The sequence below is a fragment of the Diabrotica virgifera genome, chromosome 6 (genome assembly GCF_917563875.1).
Source record: "Diabrotica virgifera virgifera chromosome 6, PGI_DIABVI_V3a".
In the NCBI taxonomy this organism is placed as follows: domain Eukaryota; kingdom Metazoa; phylum Arthropoda; class Insecta; order Coleoptera; family Chrysomelidae; genus Diabrotica; species Diabrotica virgifera.
In genome coordinates, this window is record NC_065448.1 from 165,382,898 (window position 1) to 165,407,532 (window position 24,635).

The following is a 24,635-nucleotide window of genomic DNA, read 5'->3' on the forward strand; positions in this document are numbered from 1 at the left end:
TTTTGACATGCTGCTGTACTTGATTTTTCTATGTCATTGTATTCTATTTGACAAATCCAGTTATTTGAGGTGCTGTACTCCACGATTGGACCAATAGGAGCGAAGATACGTAAATAAGGCCCTTTTTTCATGTTGCTGTATTTGATTATTCTGTGTCATTGTATTCTGTTCGTTAAACCCTATCATTTGAGGTGCTGTATGTCACGATTGGACCAATAGGACCGAAGATACATAACAAAGGCCCTTTTGACTTGTTGCTTGCTGTATTTGATTTGTTTGTGTCAAATTTGATTCTATTGGTCAAGTCCTATTACTTAAGATGCCGTACGTCACGATTGGACTAATAGGACCGAAGATACGCTACTAAGGCCCTTTTTACATGCTGTTGTATTTGATTTTTCTATGTCATTGTATTCTGTTTGTCAAATCCTATCATTTGAGGTGCTATATATCACGTTTGGTCTAACAGGACCGAAGATACATAACTAAGGCCCTTTTGACATGCTGCTGTGTTTGATTTTTCTGTGTCATTGTCTTCTATGATGCCTAAGGCATGTCTATGATATGCCTTATTTTTAAATAAAACAAGTAATTGGACTTCGTAAGTCCTAGGTTTTCACCCAATGTAATCGAAAGTAGAACTGGAAGACAATATTTGAATTTTACGTGTAACTTTGCGTGGATTGATATACGAATTTACTAGTTTTGAGTCATTTTTACTAAACTTTCACATTTGCCACCTCATTTGTAATTCTACCCGGTATAATGGCGGAGGAGTTATATTGGCGGTCGTACGGACCGACAGAAAGATTGCCTAGGTCAAATATCTCACCTTTAGTACCATCCTTGGATTATAAGCTTTCATTTGACACCTCATTTATCATTCTAGCTGGTATAATGATGGAAGAGTTATATTCGCGGTCGGACGGACCGACGGACAGACCGCCTAGGTCAAATATCTCACCTTTAGTACCATCCTTGGATTATCAGCTTTCATTTGACACCTCATTTGTCATTCTACCTGGTATAATGACGGAGAAGTTATATTCGCGGTCGTACGGACCGACGGAAAGACAGCCTAGGTCAAATATCTCACCTTTAGTACCATCCTTGGATCATAAGCTTTCATTTGACACCTCATTTATCATTCAAGCTGTTATAATGATGGAGGAGTTATATTCGCGGTCGTACGGACCGACGGAAAGACAGCCTAGGTCAAATATCTCACCTTTAGTACCATCCTTGGATTATAAGCTTTCATTTGACCTCATTTGTCATTCTACCGGGTATAATGATGGAGGAGTTATATTCGCGGTCGGACAGACCAACGGACAGACCGCCAAGGTCAAAGATCTCACATTTAGTACCATCCTTGGATTTTTAGCTTTCATTGGACACCTCATTTGTCATTCTACCTGGTATAATGACATAGAAGTTATATTCGCGGTCGTACGGACCGACGGAAAGACAGCCTAGGTCAAATATCTCACCTTTAGTACCATCCTTGGATTATAAGCTTTCATTTGACACCTCATTTGTCATTCTACCTGGTATAAAGACGTAGAAGTTATATTCGCGGTCGTACGGACCGACGGAAAGACAGCCTAAGTCAAATATCTCACCTTTAGTACCATCCTTGGATCATAAGCTTTCATTTGACGCCTCATTTATCATTCTAGCTGGTATAATGATGGAGGAGTTATATTCGCGGTCGGACGGACCGACGGACAGACCGCCTAGGTCAAATATCTCACCTTTAGTACCATCCTTGGATTATCAGCTTTCATTTGACACCTCCTTTGTCATTCTACCTGGTATAATAACAGAGAAGTTATATTCGCGGTCGTACGGACCGACGGAAAGACAGCCTAGGTCAAATATCTCACCTTTAGTACCATCCTTGGATCATAAGCTTTCATTTGACACCTCATTTATCATTCAAGCTGGTATAATGATGGAGGAGTTATATTCGCGGTCGTACGGACCGACGGAAAGACAGCCTAGGTCAAATATCTCATTTTTAGTACCATCCTTTGATTATAAGCTTTCATTTGACACCTCATTTGTCATTCTACCTGGTATAATGACGGAGAAGTTATATTCGCGGTCGTACGGACCGACGGAGACAGCCTAGGTCAAAGATCTCACCTTCAGTACCATCCTTGAATCATAAGCTTTCATTTGACACCTCATTTGTCATTATACCTGGTATAATGACGGAGAAGTTATATTCGCGGTCGTACGGACCGACGCGACGGAAAGACAGCCTAGGTCAAATATCTCACCTTTAGTACCATACTTGGATCATAAGCTTTCATTTGACGCCTCATTTATTATTCTAGCTGGTATAATGATGGAGGAGTTATATTCGCGGTCGGAAGGACCGACGGAAAGACAGCCTAGGTCAAATATCTCACCTTCAGTACCATCCTTGGATTATCAGCTTTCATTTGACACCTCATTTGTCATTCTACCTGGTATAATGACGGAGAAGTTATATTCGCGGTCGTACGGACCGACGGAAAAACAACCTAGGTCAAAGATCTCACCTTTAGTACCATCCTTGAATCATAAGCTTTCATTTGACACCTCATTTGTCATTCTACCTGGTATAATGACGGAGAAGTTATACTCGCGGTCGTACGGACCGACGGAAAGACAGCCTAGGTCAAATATCTCACCTTTATTACCATCCTTGGATGATAAGCTTTCATTTGACGCCTCATTTATTATTCTAGCTGGTATAATGATGGAGGAGTTATATTCGCGGTCGGACGGACCTACGGAAAGACAGCCTAGGTCAAATATCTCACCTTCAGTACCATCCTTGGATTATAAGCTTTCATTTGACACCTCATTTGTCATTCTACCTGGTATAATGACGGAGGAGTTATATTCGCGGTCGTACGGACCGACGGAAAGACAGCCTAGGTCAAATATCTCACCTTTAGTACCATCCTTGGATTATAAGCTTTCATTTGACACCTCATTTGTCATTCTACCTGGTATAATGATGGAGGAGGTATATTCGCGGTCGGACAGACCGACGGACAGACCGCCAAGGTCAAATATCTCACCTTTAGTACCATCCTTGTAATATCAGCTTTCCGTTGACACCTCATTTGTCATTCTAGCTGGTATATTGACGGAGGAGTTGTGATTACAGACAGACGGACGGACAGACGGACGTGGATAATACAAAGTTTTCACATTTTTTCAAAATTGGGTGAAAACAACATGATGCCAGAATGATTTGTTGATGAAAATAATATATACATTCTCAAATTGCCTATTTTTCGGTGTGGATAATATTGTATTCAACAGTGATGCCAAATTTCTGATGCCAAAATGATTGATAATGAAAGTGGGATATACGTTTTCATGTATATAGCGGCAGCGACAAAACGGTAAAACACTGAACTAAATGTATATAATATTTTCACTGTACCATCATTTTGGACTCAAACATTTTATGGAATAAACTTATATAACTTAGTAAGGGATAAACAAAGAAAGCTAATATATTAAAGTAACATCAAGAAATCAAATCTCTAACTACCGAGTTGATTAGACTTCTGGTAACAAGTGCAGGAAAAAAGTTATTAAGGTAGTGTAAAGTGGCATCGATATACAGATGCCACTTTGCAAGACGATGCCAAATCGATGGTAAATGCATAATGTATCGATGCCAAATTGATAGTAGGATGTATATATATATATATATATATATATATATATATATATATATATATATAACAGGTATATAATATTTGCTGAACAGTTAGGAAACAAGGCTGAAATATTGGGGTAGCAGCAATCTCAAAGAAAACTCTTTATAATAGTTCCAAGCTTTCGAAAATGTTTATTTTCATCATCAGGGAAACTACAATCATAAATAGACAGTATTTAACAAATAGGCTAACTGAAATCAATAATAATTGCTATCCTTGTGTTACCAAAAATCCAGAACACCATAGTTTCCTCTCACTAAATCAGGTGTCGAGGATCCCCAAAAACACAAAAACAACAAAAAATTGTTTTGAGAAATGCAGAGTCAATACTTTCACTAAAAACACTGCACATCACAAAACAATCTTACTAAAGAGTTACTTATATGTTTGTACTTACATTATTTGAGGATGTTGAGCCTAGTTGTTAAACACTGACATATAAAACGAAATTTTGTCCTGGTACAAATCGTATATAAAAATTAAAATTAAAAACTATATATAAAAAATTGTTCTAAAAATCGAGTATAAATTGAAAAATGGTAAAATATTTTAAAAAATGATGTATGTCAAATGGCATTTTTGAAAATGTCTAACAAATGTTATATCGATTTTTATTAAATTTTGTTTGAATTCATACGGAAACGTCACTACCACTGAACCAATTATAATTATTTAATAAATGTTTTTTAAATTTTGAAATAGGAAAATTCCGAAATGAGAATAAAACAGTTTTAATCAATGCAAAGTTTTTTTAAAAGTAGATGTCTTTTTTATTATGTGATTTATATTGAAAAAATCTATAAATTATATATTAAATGAAAGAAGAATTTGAATTATTAAATTTAAATTGGTTATTTTTATCTAAGGTGAGTAAATAAGAATAAATTTCACTGAGATGTCTTACATCTGATTTTTTGTTTATTGAATTTTCTTCTTGAAAGATAAAAGCCATTTCCAAAAAGAGTCTTTTGTTATATGAGTTCTCAGAAGCTAGTACTTTAGTATATTGATAATCCATTGTATGACCCTCTTTGGAAACGTGTTCTGCTAAAGCACAACGTTCAGGATGTAGTCTAGAATCACTTTTATGTGATATTATTCGAGATGATAAAGTTCTCGAGGTGATACCTATATAGTTCATATTACAACTATGACAAGGTATACTATAAACTACATTGGAACAAGATAATGCAGGAGTTTTATCTTTCAGTCTAGTAAAAATTGAGTTTATAGATAATGTGATACTATTAGCTATTTTTATGCCACTAATTTGATTAAAGATTCTGCATAGCTTTGGTGTGATGTTTTTAATGTAAGGGAGTGAAAAATATTTAAAGTTAATGGGTTCCTGGTTTTCTGTAACATTAGGAAGATTATTTAAATTTTGGTTGTTAATACTATTATTATTTGTGTATGAGATGTCAGATGTGTTAAAAAGTAATTTCTTTATAAGGGTTTTTGGATAGGAATTGTCAGTGAATATATTAAATAATATTTTTAGATTTGTATTATGAAATGAGCTGTCTGATATTTTTAAAACCCTTGATTTCATTTGTTTTATTAAATTAACTTTTTGAGAAAATTTATGGTATGACCAATAATTCATATACCTACCTGAGCTTATTGGTTTTTGGTACCAGTCAATCATTAAGGTGTTTGTAGTAGTATTACGAATAAATTTAGTATCTAAGAAGGGTAGAGTACCATTTTCATCTTCTCTTTCTAAGGTAAATTGAATGTAAGGATCATAACTGTTGAAGATGAATAAGATTTCATCCAAGGCATTGGAATTAAATTAAATCTTATTCATCTTCAACAGTTATGATCCTTACATTCAATTTACCTTAGAAAGAGAAGATGAAAATGGTACTCTACCCTTCTTAGATACTAAATTTATTCGTAATACTACTACAAACACCTTAATGATTGACTGGTACCAAAAACCAATAAGCTCAGGTAGGTATATGAATTATTGGTCATACCATAAATTTTCTCAAAAAGTTAATTTAATAAAACAAATGAAATCAAGGGTTTTAAAAATATCAGACAGCTCATTTCATAATACAAATCTAAAAATATTATTTAATATATTCACTGACAATTCCTATCCAAAAACCCTTATAAAGAAATTACTTTTTAACACATCTGACATCTCATACACAAATAATAATAGTATTAACAACCAAAATTTAAATAATCTTCCTAATGTTACAGAAAACCAGGAACCCATTAACTTTAAATATTTTTCACTCCCTTACATTAAAAACATCACACCAAAGCTATGCAGAATCTTTAATCAAATTAGTGGCATAAAAATAGCTAATAGTATCACATTATCTATAAACTCAATTTTTACTAGACTGAAAGATAAAACTCCTGCATTATCTTGTTCCAATGTAGTTTATAGTATACCTTGTCATAGTTGTAATATGAACTATATAGGTATCACCTCGAGAACTTTATCATCTCGAATAATATCACATAAAAGTGATTCTAGACTACATCCTGAACGTTGTGCTTTAGCAGAACACGTTTCCAAAGAGGGTCATACAATGGATTATCAATATACTAAAGTACTAGCTTCTGAGAACTCATATAACAAAAGACTCTTTTTGGAAATGGCTTTTATCTTTCAAGAAGAAAATTCAATAAACAAAAAATCAGATGTAAGACATCTCAGTGAAATTTATTCTTATTTACTCACCTTAGATAAAAATAACCAATTTAAATTTAATAATTCAAATTCTTCTTTCATTTAATATATAATTTATAGATTTTTTCAATATAAATCACATAATAAAAAAGACATCTACTTTTAAAAAAACTTTGCATTGATTAAAACTGTTTTATTCTCATTTCGGAATTTTCCTATTTCAAAATTTAAAAAACATTTATTAAATAATTATAATTGGTTCAGTGGTAGTGACGTTTCCGTATGAATTCAAACAAAATTTAATAAAAATCGATATAACATTTGTTAGACATTTTCAAAAATGCCATTTGACATACATCATTTTTTAAAATATTTTACCATTTTTCAATTTATACTCGATTTTTAGAACAATTTTTTATATATAGTTTTTAATTTTAATTTTTATATACGATTTGTACCAGGACAAAATTTCGTTTTATATGTCAGTGTTTAACAACTAGGCTCAACATCCTCAAATAATGTAAGTACAAACATATAAGTAACTCTTTAGTAAGATTGTTTTGTGATGTGCAGTGTTTTTAGTGAAAGTATTGACTCTGCATTTCTCAAAACAATTTTTTGTTGTTTTTGTGTTTTTGGGGATCCTCGACACCTGGTTTAGTGAGAGGAAACTATGGTGTTCTGGATTTTTGGTAACACAAGGATAGCAATTATTATTGATTTCAGTTAGCCTATTTGTTAAATACTGTCTATTTATGATTGTAGTTTCCCTGATGATGAAAATAAACATTTTCGAAAGCTTGGAACTATTATAAAGAGTTTTCTTTGAGATTGCTGCTACCCCAATATTTCAGCCTTGTTTTATATATATATATATATATATATATATATATATATATATATATATATATATATATATATATATATATATATATATATATATATATGCCCTATTTTTACTTGTAGCGGTTTAAACGAAAAAACTGCCATTTTGACCCTTATTTGTTAATAACTAAAATTCTCGTCCGAACTGTGACGGGCATTTTTGTGTTTATAATTTATTAGGTATATAGTACCCAAAAAACCCATTTGCAACTTGGCTGCTCAAGTGTCCCGAACATGGTATAATTTTGCCTTATTTCCCTGGCGTATAAACCGTTACTTGAATATTCGGGTTTAAAATTTTTAAAATAATATTTACTAACGTAGACATTTTCCTTGAATTCGAGACCATTTCCCAGTTGATAAACATCGGATACCAAGATGTGCTCCCAATTTATCATACCCTTCGTCACAAGTAAAGTTCAATTGATGCTTATACAAGTAGGATCTGCTGATTGTTGCTTGATTGTTATCGACTGCCATATTTTTAAATTTCGGAGGTGAGTTACAACTGATTGCTAAAAAAATTGTAAATTTAGAAGAAAGAGACATGTAATTACAGGGTGTTTCAGAAAGAGGTAACACCGTCTCTGGGATAGGTAAAAAGCTGAAAAATAATTTGGGTTTGCTTAGTAAAAAAATTTTGTCACACCATCCGTTTTCAAGATACAGGGCGTTGAAAAAAACAAAATTTTAGACATTTTTTACGATTTCGCCGAAACTGCTGGCAAAATTATAATGAAATTTGGTGGGTATTATGAGGTAGTTAACGGCGTATTTTTTGACATCATTGGCGCGCACACGGATAATTGTCCGAATTTTTTAAAGAAAAAAATGTACGCCACTGAGATCATTTTTTAATTCCTCGTTCAATTTGTGACAAAAAAACAATCTTTCCTTTTTTCATACGAGGCGCCGTTTTCATGCAAAAAAATAAAATATCTTAACTCTTACAAAAGTATTCGAAATAAGTTTTTATACATTCATTCAAAATAGAAACTATAATATAAGTCGAATACTTTGGAAGCGTTAAAATATTTTATTTTTTGTATGAAAACGGCGCATCAAGGAAAGATTGATTTTTTGTCACAAATTGAACGAGGAATTCAAAAATGATTTTATAATAATTTAAAATATCTCAGTAGCGTACTTTTTTTTCTTTAAAAATTCAGACAATTACCCGTATGCGCGCCAATGATGAATATCAAATTCTTAATTGTATGTCAAAAATGCACAATAACTACCTCTTAACACTTTCCGAATTTCATTACAATGTTTCCAGTAGTTTCGACAAAAATCGTAAAAAATGTGTTTTAAAAATTGTTGTTTAAAAAATGTTGAAAATAAAAAATTTTATTTTCTTCAACACCGTGTATCTTGAAAACGGATGGCGTTACAAAAATGTTTAATTAAGCAAACTCTAATTATTTTTTAGTTTTTTACCTATCTTTGAGACAGTATTACCTTTTTCTGAAACACCCTGTATATAAACTTTTTATTATAGTTATATGAACGTAAGGGAGTCAGCGTCGAGTCTGTTTGCAAATAACACCCTTTGTATTAAGCTGTCAGCGCGCAGGTGCACTTTGGACAGGTCCGTTTAAATACGAAGGGTTATTCGCACACGGACTCGGCGCTGACTCCGAAAACCAGCGTGCACCTTGGACGCACACTTATCCAAGGAAGTTTGCAAAAAATTATAAAGTTATCTCCAACATCAGTCTACCTCGGTTCTTGAATTTTTATAAGATATAGTTTTAGTAGATTTAATTTATAATAAAAATATCCAATAGGATTAAGAAAAAAATCAAAACATTTTCATCAATATCATCATATATTTTCATCAATATCATCATCAATATCATCAATTATCATCAATAATCGCTTTAAAAACTTTGGTTTACATATTTAAACTTATAGACCTGGATCCCGCGTACCAAAAAAGTTGATTAATAGCACGCTGAAAATTTGTTAATAGCTTAACGGTGTCTAGCCGGACAAACTTTGATGTATGGGAACACTGCCACAGGGGAAGTTTTAATTGTGGAACAGGTTAACAATTTGGAACGTCAGACTACGAAAACGTTCCATGTATTTTGTCGACAGAACTTCCAATTGATTTATTACCATTTCAATAAACTCTCATGCAAAAAATCAGACTGGTGTTTATCACCAACTGGGCATTTTAATGAGTGGAACACGAAGAACATGTCAAATGACAGGAATCATGTTGGTTAGTAATAGCAGTCTGATTTTTGCATGAGAGTTCAATGAAAGGGTAACAAATCAATTGGATGTTCTGTCCGACAAAATACATGGGACGTTTTCGTAATCTGACGTTCCAAATTTTTAAACTGTTCCACAATTAAAACTTCCCCTGTTCCAGTGTTCCCGTATATCAAAGTTTGTCCGACTAGACACCGTTAGGCTATTAACAAATTTTCAGCTTGCTATTAATCAACTTTTTTTGGTACGCGAGATCTAGGCCTATTAAAATTAAACTTAAAACGACATAACGTCGATGATTATGGATTTAACTGAAATGGAAGACACTGAGTCGTTACTCGAAAATGGTCACCACGTCTACAACAAATGGCCGGCAGAATTGGTGCAACACCTCATGAAACTTGGAAAATAATAATTTGTAAGGACTAAAGGACTCTCAAATTTCATGAACTGTAAAATGAGGTTGGTTGATTAACTGCTTAATATTCCCAATACTGACGTACGGATATGAATATTGGATCCTAATAAATACAAGAGAAAAGAAGAAATGTAGGCGCCACTGAAATGTTCTGTTGGAGGTGTTCCGTTAGGAATATAAACTGTCAATAATATATTTATTTATTTTTGGTAAAAAAGGCGTGCTTTGTTTATATCTCGTAAGGGTTTGTTATTCTTTTGCCCAGCGAGGGTTTATGACCGACCGACGCCTGCTGGGTTGTGTGAACCGGCTGGAGGCTGTGTATAGACTGAACTAGACCACAAACACTAATTTGTCGTTATGTGGTTCTACCATATGGCCAGACAGACGACAATTTATTAAATCTGGCGTTTTAAAAACTGAAAACATTTCTGTGGTTTTTAAGAAGTTGACATAAAGAGGGTGGCTAATCTGGTACCGTAATCTATTATGGAATTTGTGTTTCCTATGAAAAAGCCATTAATTTTATACATTCTGGTTTTGTATATTAGGAGCGAAACACATGTGAATTTTACATGACCCATATTATTTCGTTTAGAAAGGAAAGTTAATATTTAAAATTAGCAATTAGAAAAATAGTAAAACAGTAATTGAAGCGTGTCGCTACAGAGGAATTTCGTGGAACGACCATACGACAAATAATTCAATTTTAAATGAGCTAAAGGTCAGCAAAAAGCAAAGTCCATCTCCAATAATTAAAATACTTTGGACATGTTATGAGAGCGGACACAGAATACATGAAAAGACTTATTATCCAAGGAGAGGTAGAAAGCCGAAGATCACGAGGAAGATCCCCAAGAAGATAGATTGACCAAATTATAGGAATGTGCAAGAGACCTATGCACTTTGGAGATGGACAGTAGATACATGCCATCATGATGACGACAACACTCCCACCGAGGGTTCAGGACGAGAGAGGGAGAGTTTGTACAGTTGCTTTACTGCGGCAATAATCATATTTTTTATTGAAGAGCTTTTTCAGATCTTTCCATAATTTTTTAACTCAGACTATATCGTTTGCTTTTGTCAGACCAACAAATAAGAGCGGTAGCGGATCTAGATATTTGCCTTGGGAGGGGAAATTTGCCTTAGGGGGGAACTTCCAATGAAACACCAACCAAAAGACATAAAAAAGATAAACCCATACTACATAAAAGACATAAATAATAATTTATATGCATTAAATTCCCTTAATTTTCCTAACTAGCGTGTCTATTAGGTTGAATTTGTCTTTCTTTGGTTTAAGTTTCATGTCAGCTAATATATTTTTATGTTTAAACAATTTTTTTCTTTAATTTTGGACCTTGCTAGGGGGGAAATTTCCCCCTTTTCCCTCCCCGTAGATCCGCCACTGAATAAGAGAGAGATTTTGTTGGTTCCTAGATACCTTTTTCTCAGTCAGTTGAGTTATAGTAAAAATAATACGATGACGAAACTGCGCAGTAAACAAAATAACCCATGGAACGTATTATTTTGCTCACTGCGCGCAGTTTCGTAATCGTTTCATGACGGTTTCCGTTGTGTTGGAATAAAATGATTATATCTATACTAAATTTATATTCAAGATGCAGTAGAAATAAACAAACCAATACACGTTAAATGCTACTATTAGCACTCCCAAATCATAATTTACAATGTATAAACTTTGGAAATCATGATTTGGGATTTACAATGTATATACATTGTAAATTATGGTTCGGTAACGTGTCTTGGTTTGTTTACTTCTACTGCATCTTGATTGTAAATTTAGTATAGGTAAATATGTATATAAAATTTGAGGATGTTAAAAAATAATTTTGTATTTTGTCTCATGGACATATTATGAGTATAGTCAATTTAATCAGATTCTTTTGTGATTTAGCTAGTGAATCTCATCAGTTTAAGAGGTATTTTAAAAAAGCAATATAAAAAGTTTACTTACGCTGACAACTTATGTTTGGTTCTGTCCAGTATCCATCTATAATACAAGTGGAAACTTTATCACCGACCAGCTTAAAACCCACGCTACACTTATATTCGATAACATTTGAAGATTCACTTACAATGGCATTATATGATTTAAGATTAATATATCCATTAGCAGGAGCTGGTGGAATTTGATCTAATGAACATCCAGATTTGGCTGATCGAGTTGTCAAAACTGATGTACTTATGGTCGTTGGTGTAGTTGTCGGAATGGTAATCGTAGTTGTTGGAGTAGTAACTCCAGTTGTAGAAGTTGTAGTTCTGGGGGTGGTAGCTGTAGTTGTGGTGGAGGTAGTGGTAGTCGTAGTTGTAGGAGTGGTAGTGGTAGTTGTGGGTGGGATAGTTGTAGTTGTGGGCGTGGTAGTAATAGTTGTGGGGATGGTACTTGTGGGTGTGGTGGTTGTTGGTGTTTTAGTTGTCGTCGTTGTTGGAGCAATAGTGGTAGTTGTGGTAGTGGTAGTTGTCGTGGTAGTAGTTGTGGTTGTAGTAGTTGTTCTTTGAACACACTGAGGTGGCGAGAAATCCCAAGTTGCTGAAAAATAAAGAATTCATTAATAGCATGTAACATATGAAAGAAAAGACATAGATAATAAAGATCTGCGAATAATTCTCAATTTATATTGGAATCAGAAAGCTAACATCAAAATATAAAATGAGACATCACAAGCAATAGAAATACGTAGATGAGTATGACAGGGATGCATTTTGTAACCACTGCTATTTTAATGTATATAGTGAAAGCATCTGCCAGGAAGCCCGTTTGCAAGCAAACTAAGGAATCGTAATCAATGGAGAGGCTGTAAATAGAAAGAACAGTAGAAGAATTACGACGATTACTTACAAACATAAATATTGCTTGCAACAATTATGGCACAAACATCAATATAAAAAAAACAAGTATATGGTCTTCAGTAAAAACATGACACAACCAGCACATATTAGTATATACGGCATTCAAATTGAAAAAGTATTAAGTTACAAATACTTGGAAACTTTAATAAACGAATCTGGAGACCAAAACAATGAAATAAAAAGACGTATCGAAATTTCCAGGGCCACCTTCATAAAGATGAGAAAATTCTTCTGCAACTGAGATATAAGCATCCCTCTACGATTAAGAATGCTGAGAGGCTACGTATTTAACACGCTATTATACGGTGTAGAGGCCTGGACTCTCAAAGAGAACAACATAAAAAATATTGAAAGTTTCGAGATGTGGTGCTACCGTCGAATACTGAAGATAAGTTGGGTTGAAAGAGTCGCAAGCCTTGAAGTATTAAGAAGGATAGGAAAAGACCCAGAAATTTTGTTAAAGATAAAACGAAGAAAACTAGAATATCTGGGTCACCTGATGAGAGGACATAAATACGCATTACTCAAAATATAATGCAAGGAAAAATAAAAGGAAAACGGAATCCAGGCCCTAGAAGAATGTCATTGTTGAGGAATTTGAGCGAGTGGTTTGGTTGCACCACTAATGAACTTTTTAGATCAGCTGTAAACAAGGTTAGGATAGTCTTGATGATTTCCAATCTCCGATAGGAGTGGCACAAGAAAGAAGAACATAATATGTTCTAAAATACATCCAAAATATACAGGCAAATATGCAATAAAACTCTACTCAAATAAACCTACTACAGACAATATATTCACACTAAGAACTCTTATATTCATATGAATTCTTATATTCATAAGATTCAAGAAAAGCTTATAAATACGACGTAGAACTATATAATATGTATCTAGACTTTAAATAAGCTTTTTATAGTGTGAAAAAAATGAAAATCATGAGAAGAAAGAACTGCATGACTCCCCTATATTTGACATCAAATCTTATTTATATACGTTTAAAAAACTCCCGATATGCGTTTGTTTGTCCTAGTTACCATATTTTTACTTATAAACATTTAGGTATGAAGTTCATACTCTAGGTTTTAACACCAGATACAATGAAAAAATGACAAAATATAAATTTTCTTTGTATATTTTTTCCTATTTATTTTTACATATTTATTTAGTTTTATTTGATTAGGCTGAAAGTGTGTTGAAGTTACTTTAATTGATTCTAAGAAGTCGTTCAATGCGATGTCGGTATATTTTGTTATTTCAGGCAATTTTTTCTTTATTAAGTAGGTACCTACTTATATTGTCGTATCTAATCTAAATATGTGTCTATCTAAATTTATCTAGTATCTCTATCTAAATTTATTACAAAAACTTTCCAAATAAACACCACGGAGTTTATGAAATTCCTTGTACAGACTGCACACGATCTTATATAGGTCAAACCAATCGAAGAATCCAAAATAGGATTTATGAACATTGCCGTTCATAATTCCGATTCAGTTTTAGGCTTAGGCCAACATCATCTTTATACAAGTCACAAAATTGATTTTGAAAGTCGGAACTATATACCTCCATCAGGTTTTATAAAGCAATAATTATCCAAGAAACCATACAGATCAAAAAACGCCTGAATTGTCTGAACTAAATCCATTGCGGCACCTGGGTCCTGAATTTTCATTTCGAGGTCGCTATTGAATTTCTACTCCGCCATGATGGTTGCAATTTATAGCGATTCTTATTCATTTTGATATTAGGTACAACTGGGGATATTAACGTTATCATTTTGACACTGCTCAGCATTTGGGTTGTCACTTCGGTTTATTGGATTTATGGATTTATTGGCTACGCAACCACCGCAACAGTTGTTGATAGTCTGGGAAAATTATCGAAAAAATGCCATTTTTGGGAAAAGTTATTTACCAGCTATTTTATTGCTAAAATCGAATCTTAAGGTTGCATATATTAGTAGTGTATCTTTGTACTCCCAAATACACCAAATTGGTGGAATATTGTGGAATATTAATTAGGTGAACAAGCGCTGGTTAGGGTGAATATTAATTAGGTAATAGGGTGAATACTAATTAGGTAACGCCAACACTATATATATGATTAGCAAAGGAATTCGCATTAACGAAAATCAGTGACCATGACGCTCTTTATCTTCTCCTGTACACAAAGTAATGTGTGTCTTATATTCTTGACTGTGTACATATCTCAAGATCTGAAGTAACAGGTGAATGCTTCTTTATTAGTAACCATGATTTTTGTAACATGCAAAAAGCAGCTACCGGAATTCCATAAAGTATTGTGCCTTGTTAATGCCCGCTGAACGGTTGGTAAAAGACGTGGGTGAATAAATTAAGAAATATTTCCTTCTTAATCGACATAGTTACACATGCAGACACTTAGTGAGAAGTGAATGTCTTGAAGGGGATGCAAGTTTTGGTTTCCACTCTACTGAATAAAACTTCATGCATTCGAACAGTAATATTTAAAAAATACGAGTGTTTCACTACAATGTATATTAAATTAAAAGTACCCAACCATGATTTAAGATTTAGGTGGATATCACATGCATTTGTAAAGATTGGTACTTTAAAACACACTAGGTGGGGTGCGGCATACATTTCATTGGCTGGCCACCTGCTCATGATCAAAGCAGGGATTTTAAAATTCCATACCCATTCCATTAAGCTATAAAACCGTAGGTACTATCCAAGTAGTTTTACTAATATCACCTTGTTCATACCCTAAATGAAAGAAAAACTTGCTGTACCGGTATGTACGAAGTCAAGTCATAAAATTATAAATCATTTAAAAATGTCACCTGATGACTCCTAGTGGAGTTAAAAACATAGAAAACAGCTTAAACCGTATTTATGAAGTGATTTTAATGCACACCGGAATAAAACTCTAAAACTCTTAAAACATGACAAGTGAACAAAAACTAATATGTGTACGGGGGGGGGGGGCTGTTAAAAAGTCGGTTTTAAAAATCAGACGCGAGAACAAAATGCGCCGTCGGCTTGGATTACGAAAATGAAAAAAACTCTTATAACATGATAAGTGAACAAAAAATAGTACGGGGTGCCTAACAAGTGGATGTAAACATCAAAACGTGAAAACAAAATTCGCCGTCGGCTTGGATTATGAAAAGTGGTAAAAAATCTTAAAACATGACAAGTGAACAAAAAATAGTACGGGGTGCCTAACAAGTGGATGTAAACATCAAAACGTGACAACAAAATTCGCCGTCGGCTTGGATTACGAAAAGTGATAAAAAATCTTAAAACATGACAAGTGAACAAAAAATAGTACGGGGTGCCTAACAAGTGGATGTAAACATCAAAACGTGACAATAAAATTCGCCGTCGGCTTGGATTACGAAAAGTGATAAAAAATCTTAAAACATAACAAGTGAACAAAAAATAGTACGGGGTGCCTAACAAGTGGATGTAAACATTAAAACGTGACAACAAAATTCGCCCTCGGCTTGGATTACGAAAAGTGATAAAAAATCTTAAAACACGACAACTGAACAAAAAATAGTACGGGATGCCTAACAAGTGGATGTAAACATCAAAACGTGACAATAAAATTCGCCGTCGGCTTGGATTACGAAAAGTGATAAAAAATCTTAAAACATAACAAGTGAACAAAAAATAGTACGGGGTGCCTAACAAGTGGATGTAAACATCAAAACGTGACAACAAAATTCGCCCTCGGCTTGGATTAAGAAAAGTGATAAAAAATCTTAAAACACGACAAGTGAACAAAAAAATATGTGTACGGGGTGCCTAAAAAGCATTTGTATTGTTTGTATTGTCTAACTTTCATTTTGGGATATGTAAAAACAACAAGGTAATCTTAATAAAATAAAAAGTTTAAATAATATTTCAGTTCTTTTCTTAACCCACACCTGACTTTTCTTTGTTGGAACTATCTAAATTAATAACATTGTGTTATTGGTTTAAATAGGTAAACACACATATTATTCTAAAATGAAAATTTTTCTTTCGGGATATATGTCCGAAAACTATAATATGGTAATCTTAATAAAATAAAAAGTGTAGATAATATTTCAGTTATTTCCTTAACCCACACCCGAGCTTTCTTTGTTGTTTTTTAACTATTTGAATTAATAAAATTTTATTATTAATTTAAATATTTAAACAAACATATATTCTAAAATATAAATTTTACTTGCATTTCGAAAATTAACTCACACCTGACTTTCAAAAAAAAATTTCCCGAAAGGAAATAATTTTTCAGGTATTTTTTAACCCAAAAATGAGTAGACCAAAAATTTCTTTAAAGCAAAGAGTGACTTTTTGCAAAATAATAAAATCTTTATAAAATAATAATCATATACCTCTGAATAAATATTCATGACCATGAATTTTATTAAACGTAAAAATGTAGCTACCATATACCGATCGGCTTTACTCACCACAGCTGTAAATTTTTGCATTATGCGGAGAAGATACATTCGCCCCGCTAACGTAAAAACCCAGCATAGTTGAGCGAAAACCGATTCTCGATAGTGAATGAAAACGCCATGAGCGTAATTAATAAAAATTTTAGTCAAAGTATCTTATGATTTAAATATTAATTTTCCAAGTCATTTATGAAAATTAAGAAAAGATTTTTTGAATTAATGTTTTAAAAAGAAATATCTTTCTAAAACTAATATTATTTTTATTATTTGACTAATGGAAACAGGGCTACCTTACAGTGAATTTTATCATAAAACAATATAATATTGTTATATATCAATGAAAAGGGAAAAAAATGAACAATTCAAAAATATATATAGCTTATTTTTAAATTCAATACAAAGGGGTAGTTTTTTTACTAACACATGGATAAAATTAATTTTCCAAGTCATTTATGAAAATTAAGAAAAGATTTTTTGAATTAATGTTTTAAAAAGAAATATCTTTCTAAAACTAATATTATTTTTATTATTTGACTATTGGAAACAGGGCTACCTTACAGTGAATTTTATCATAAAACAATATAATATTGTTGTATATTCATGAAAAGGGAAAAAAATGAACAATTCAAAAATATATATAGCTCATTTTAAATTCAATACAAAGGGGTAGTTTTTTTACTAACACATGAATAAAATTAATTTTCCAAGTCATTTATGAAAATTAAGAAAAGATTTTTTAAATTAATGTTTTAAAAAGAAATATCTTTCTAAAACTAATATTATTTTTATTATTTGACTATTGGAAACAGGGCTACCTTACAGTGAATTTTATCATAAAACAATATAATATTGTTTTATATCAATGAAAAGGGAAAAAATGAACAATTCAAAAATATATATAGCTCATTTTTAAATTCAATACAAAGGGCTAGTTTTTTTTACTAACACATGAATAAAATTAATTTTCCAAGTCATTTATGAAAATTAAGAAAAGATTTTTTGAATTAATGTTTTAAAAAGAAATATCTTTCTAAAACTAATATTATTTTTATTATTTGACTATTGGAAACAGGGTAGGTCACCCTTACATTTTTTTATCTATCTAAATTAATAACATTGTGTTATTGATTTAAATAAGTAAACACACATATATTCTAAAATGAAAATTTTTCTTTCGGGATATATGTCCAAAAACTATATGGTAATCTTAATAAAATAAAAAGTTTAGATAATATCTCAGTTTTTTCATAACCCACACCTGACTTTTCTGTGTTGTTTTTTAACTATGTAAAATAATAACATTGTGTTATTGGTTTAAATATGTAAACACACATATATTCTAAAATGAAAATTTCACTTGCATTTTGGGATATGTTCAAAAAAAAAATGTTTAGCAATATTAATAAAATACATATTTTAGATAATATGTGGTTTAACCCACACATGACTGCTAAAAACCAAAAAATTTCTTTAAAGCAAAGAATGAAAAACGAGAAATATTAATAAAAAACATTGACAAATAACTGATTATATATACGACACACCTAATCAAAGGACAAACCAGACAAAAGACCGAAAAAGGACGAAATATGTTAAAATATAATAAAACTATGTAAAATTCACTCAAAAAAGTGAAAACCAGGTCAAAAACATTGACAAATAACTGATTATATTTACGACAGACATAATCAAAGGACAAACGAGATGAAAGACCGAAAATCGGTGAACGATGTTAAAATATAATAAAACTATGTAAAATTCACTCAAAAATAGGAAAACCAACAAAAAACATTGGAAAATAAGGGATTATATATCCGATGGACGTAATCAAAGAAAAACGAGACAAAGAGGCCAAAAATATGCTAAAATACAAAAAAACTATGTAAAATTCACTCAAAAGTAGGAAAACCGACCAAAAACATTGGTAAATAACGGATTATATATCCGATGGACGTAATCAAAGTAAACGAGACAGAGACCGAAAATATGCTAAAATACAAAAAAACTGTAAAAATATACTCAAAAAAGTGAAAAAAACGAACCAAAAAAAACATTGACAAATAACTGATTATATATTATTCGACAGACATAATCAGACAAACGAGTCAAAATGACCAACAACCAGTGATATATGATAAAATATAATAAAACTATGTAAAATTCGCTAAAAAAACGAGGAAAACCAACCAAAATAATTGGAAAATAACTGATTATATATGCGAAGGATGTAATTAAAGGTCAAACGAGACTAAAGAGCGAAAATCGGCGAACTATGTAAAAATATAACAAAACTATGTAAAATTCACTCAAAAACGCGTAAAACCAATCAAAAAACATTGACAAATAACTGATTTGAGTAACAAAACCAAAAATTTCTTTAAAGCAAAGAGTGAAAAACGAGTAAAACCAACCAAAAAACATTGACAAATAACTGATTATATATCCGACAGACGTTATCAAAGGACAAACGAGACAAAAGACTGAAAAATCGGTGAATGATGTTAAAATATAATAAAACTTTGTAAAATTCACTCAAAACGAGTAAAACCAACAAAAAAACTTTGACAAATAACTGATTATGTATCCGACAGACGTTATCAAAGGACAAACGAGACAAAAAGACCGAAATTCGGCGAGCGATGTTAAAATATAATAAAACATTGTAAAATTCACTCAAAACGAGGAAAACCAACCAAAAGCATTGAGAAATAACTGATTATATATCCAACGGATGTAATCAAAGAAAAAACGAGACAAAAATACCTAAAATATGGTAAAATACAATAAAACTGTGAAAAATGTCTCAAATACGTGAAAACCCGGTCAAAAACATTGACAAATAACTGATTTTATTTACGACAGACGAAATCAAAGGACAAACGAAACAAAAGACCAAAAATCGGTGAACTATGTTAACACATAATAAAATTATTTAGAATTCACTTAAAAACGAGTAAAACCAACGAAAAAATAATTGATTATATATACGACAGACGTAATCAAAGGACAAATTAGACAAAAAGACCGAAAATTAGTGAACTATATTATAATATAATAAAACTATGTAAAATTCACTCATAAACAAGTAAACCCAATCAAAAACATTGACAAATAACTGATTTGAGTTGCAAAACGAAAAAATTTCTTTAAAGCAAAGAGTGAAGAACGAGTAAAACCAACCAAAAAAAACATTGATAAATAACTGATTACGTATCCGACACACGTAATCAAAGGACAAACGAACCAAAGACCGAAAATTGGCAAACGATGTTAAAATATAATAAAACTATGTAAAATTCACTCAAAACGAGGAAAACCAACCAAAAACATTGGAAAATAACTGATTATATAGTCGACGGACGTTATCAAAGGACAAACGAGACAAAAGACCGAAAATCGGCGAACTATGTTAAGATATAATGAAACTATGTAAAATTCACTTAAAATGAGTAAAACCAACCAAAAAAACATTGACAAATAACTGATTATATATTATTCGACAGACATAATCAGAAAAACGAGTCAAAAAGACCTAAAATATGGTAAAATACAATAAAACTGTGAAAAATGTCTCAAATACGTGAAAACCCGGTCAAAAACATTAACAAATAACTGAATATATTTACGACAGACGAAATAAAAGGACAAACGAAACAAAACGACCAAAAATCGGTGAACTATGTTAACACATAATAAAATTATTTAAAATTCACTTAAAAACAAGTAAAACCAATGAAAAAACATTGACAAATTACTGATTATATATACGACAGACGTAATCAAAACAGAAATGAGACAGAAAGACCAAAAATTGGTGAACTATGTTATAATATAATAAAACTATGTAAAATTCACTCATAAACGAGTAAACCCAATCAAAAACATTGACAAATAACTGATTTGAGTTGCAAAACCAAATAATTTCTTTAAAGCAAAAAGTGAAAAACGAGTAAAACCAACCAAAAAAAAAACATTGATAAATAACTGATTACGTATCCGACACGTAATCAAAGGACAAACGAACCAAAGACCGAAAATTGGCAAAGGATGTTAAAATATAATAAAACTATGTAAAATTCACTCAAAAATAGGAAAACCAACAAAAAACATTGGAAAATAAAGGATTATATATCCGATGGACGTAATCAAAGAAAAACGAGACAAAGAGACCAAAAATATGCTAAAATACAAAAAAACTATGTAAAATTCACTCAAAAGTAGGAAAACCGACCAAAAACATTGGTAAATAACGGATTATATATCCGATGGACGTAATCAAAGTAATCGAGACAAACAGACCGAAAATATGCTAAAATACAAAAAAACTGTAAAAATATACTCAAAAAAGTGAAAAAAACGAACCAAAAAAAACATTGACAAATAACTGATTATATATTATTCGACAGACATAATCAGACAAACGAGTCAAAATGACCAACAACCAGTGATATATGATAAAATATAATAAAACTATGTAAAATTCGCTAAAAAAACGAGGAAAACCAACCAAAATAATTAAAAAATAACTGATTATATATGCGAAGGATATAATTAAAGGTCAAACGAGACTAAAGAGCGAAAATCGGCGAACTATGTTAAAATATAACAAAACTATGTAAAATTCACTCAAAAACGCGTAAAACCAATCAAAAAACATTGACAAATAACTGATTTGAGTAACAAAACCAAAAATTTCTTTAAAGCAAAGAATGAAAAACGAGTAAAACCAACCAAAAAACATTGACAAATAACTGATTATATATCCGACAGACGTTATCAAAGGACAAACGAGACAAAAGACTGAAAAATCGGTGAATGATGTTAAAATATAATAAAACTTTGTAAAATTCACTCAAAACGAGTAAAACCAACAAAAAAACTTTGACAAATAACTGATTATGTATCCGACAGACGTTATCAAAGGACAAACGAGACAAAAGACCGAAATTCGGCGAGTGATGTTAAAATATAATAAAACTTTGTAAAATTCACTCAAAACGAGGAAAACCAACCAAAAGCATCGAGAAATAACTGATTATATATCCAACGGATGTAATCAAAGAAAAAACGAGACAAAGAGACCTAAAATATGGTAAAATACAAAAAAACTGTAAAAATATACTCAAAAAAGTGAAAAAAACGAACCAAAAAAAACATTGACAAATAACTGATTTTATTTACGACAGACGAAATCAAAGGACAAACGAGTCAAAATGACCAACAACCAGTGATATATGATAAAATATAATAAAACTATGTAAAATTCACTTAAAAACGAGTAAAACCAACGAAACAATAATTGATTATATATACGACAGACGTAATCAAAGGACAAATTAGACAAAAAGACCGAAAATTAGTGAACTATATTATAATATAATAAAACTATGTAAAATTCACACATAAACAAGTAAACCCAATCAAAAACATTGACAAATAACTGATTTGAGTTGCAAAACGAAAAAAATTTCTTTAAAGCAAAGAGTGAAAAACGAGTAAAACCAACCAAAAAAAACATTGATAAATAACTGATTACGTATCCGACACACGTAATCAAAGGACAAACGAACCAAAGACCGAAAATTGGCAAACGATGTTAAAATATAATAAAACTATGTAAAATTCACTCAAAACGAGGAAAACCAACCAAAAACATTGGAAAATAGCTGATTATATAGTCGACGGACGTTATCAAAGGACAAACGAGACAAAAGACCGAAAATTGGCGAACTATGTTAAAATATAATGAAACTATGTAAAATTCACTTAAAATGAGTAAAACCAACCAAAAAAACATTGACAAATAACTGATTATATATTATTCGACAGACATAATCAAACAAACGAGTCAAAAAGACCTAAAATATGGTAAAATACAATAAAACTGTGAAAAATGTCTCAAATACGTGAAAACCCGGTCAAAAACATTAACAAATAACTGAATATATTTACGACAGACGAAATAAAAGACAAACGAAACAAAACGACCAAAAATCGGTGAACTATGTTAACACATAATAAAATTATTTAAAATTCACTTAAAAACGAGTAAAACCAATGAAAAAAACATTGACAAATAACTGATTATATATACGACAGACGTAATCAAAACAGAAATGAGACAGAAAGACCAAAAATTGGTGAACTATGTTATAATATAATAAATCTATGTAAAATTTACTCATAAACGAGTAAACCCAATCAAAAACATTGACAAATAACTGATTTGAGTTGCAAAACCAAATAATTTCTTTAAAGCAAAAAGTGAAAAACGAGTAAAACCAACCAAAAAAAAACATTGATAAATAACTGATTACGTATCCGACACGTAATCAAAGGACAAACGAACCAAAGTCCGAAAATTGGCAAACGATGTTAAAATATAATAAAACTATGTAAAATTCACTCAAAAACGAGGAAAACTAACCAAAAACATTGTATAATTACTGAATATATATATCCAATGGATGTAATCAAAGAAAAAACGAGGCAAAAAAAAGACCGAAGATACGCTAAAACACAATAAAACTAAAAATTATACTCAAAAACGTGAAAACCCGGTCAAAAACAATGACAAATAACTGATTATATTTACGACAGACACAATCAAAATGCAAACAAGACAAAAAGACCGAACATCAGTGAACTATAATAGATGATAGTCCAAAATTTTGGTTACTTTTCTCCAAGAAAAACAATAGTAAGTACCTACGCCACTGAGATACCTATTTCAAATTAAAAATCATTTTTGAATTCCTCGTTCAATTTGTGACAAAAAATCAATGTAGGTACCTTTTTTCATACGTATGCGCTTCATCTTCATTTTCATGCAAAAAATAAAATATCTTAAGGGGTAGGCGCAAACTCTTGGTCCAATGCTATTTAAATGCATTCATTTTTTTTCGAATCCTGAGAAAACTAATAGGTAGATATTTTTGAAAAATTTAAACGCAGAATGAAATATTGCTGAAAACTTCTATGTTTATTGTAGATAATAATACCTATACAGGGGTGAAAAAAAAGAGAAAATTTAGTGCGATTTTTAATTTCACATATTTCATTCTGCGTTTAAATTTTTCAAAAATATCTACCTATTAGTTTTCTCAGGATTCGAAAAAAAAATGAATGCATTTAAATAGCATTGGACCAAGAGTTTGCGCCTACCCCTTAAGATATTTTATTTTTTGCATGAAAATGAAGATGAAGCGCATACGTATGAAAAAAGGTACCTACATTGATTTTTTGTCACAAATTGAACGAGGAATTCAAAAATGATTTTTAATTTGAAATAGGTATCTCAGTGGCGTAGGTACTTACTATTGTTTTTCTTGGAGAAAAGTAACCAAAATTTTGGACTATCATCTATTATAGTTCACCGATGTTCGGTCTTTTTGTCTTGTTTGCATTTTGATTGTG

At 31.5% G+C, this 24,635-nt stretch overlaps 2 protein-coding genes across 3 annotated transcripts in view; both read right to left on the bottom strand.

Annotated features, from left to right (window-relative positions):
- LOC114342278 (nitrilase and fragile histidine triad fusion protein NitFhit) overlaps nt 1–24,635 on the bottom strand; it is a 368,011-nt gene that overhangs the window by 332,879 nt on the left and 10,497 nt on the right. The window lies entirely within an intron of this gene.
- The window catches only part of LOC114334799 (sushi, von Willebrand factor type A, EGF and pentraxin domain-containing protein 1-like), a 204,172-nt gene that overhangs the window by 17,886 nt on the left and 161,651 nt on the right, over nt 1–24,635 (bottom strand). For both annotated transcript variants that reach the window (XM_028284892.2, XM_028284891.2), the window contains exons 29-30: nt 11,892–12,467; nt 7,590–7,784 (exon numbers count right to left, since the gene is read on the bottom strand). In XM_028284892.2, coding sequence (XP_028140693.1) covers nt 7,590–7,784; nt 11,892–12,467 — 771 coding nt within the window. The remainder of the gene's footprint in view (nt 1–7,589; nt 7,785–11,891; nt 12,468–24,635) is intronic.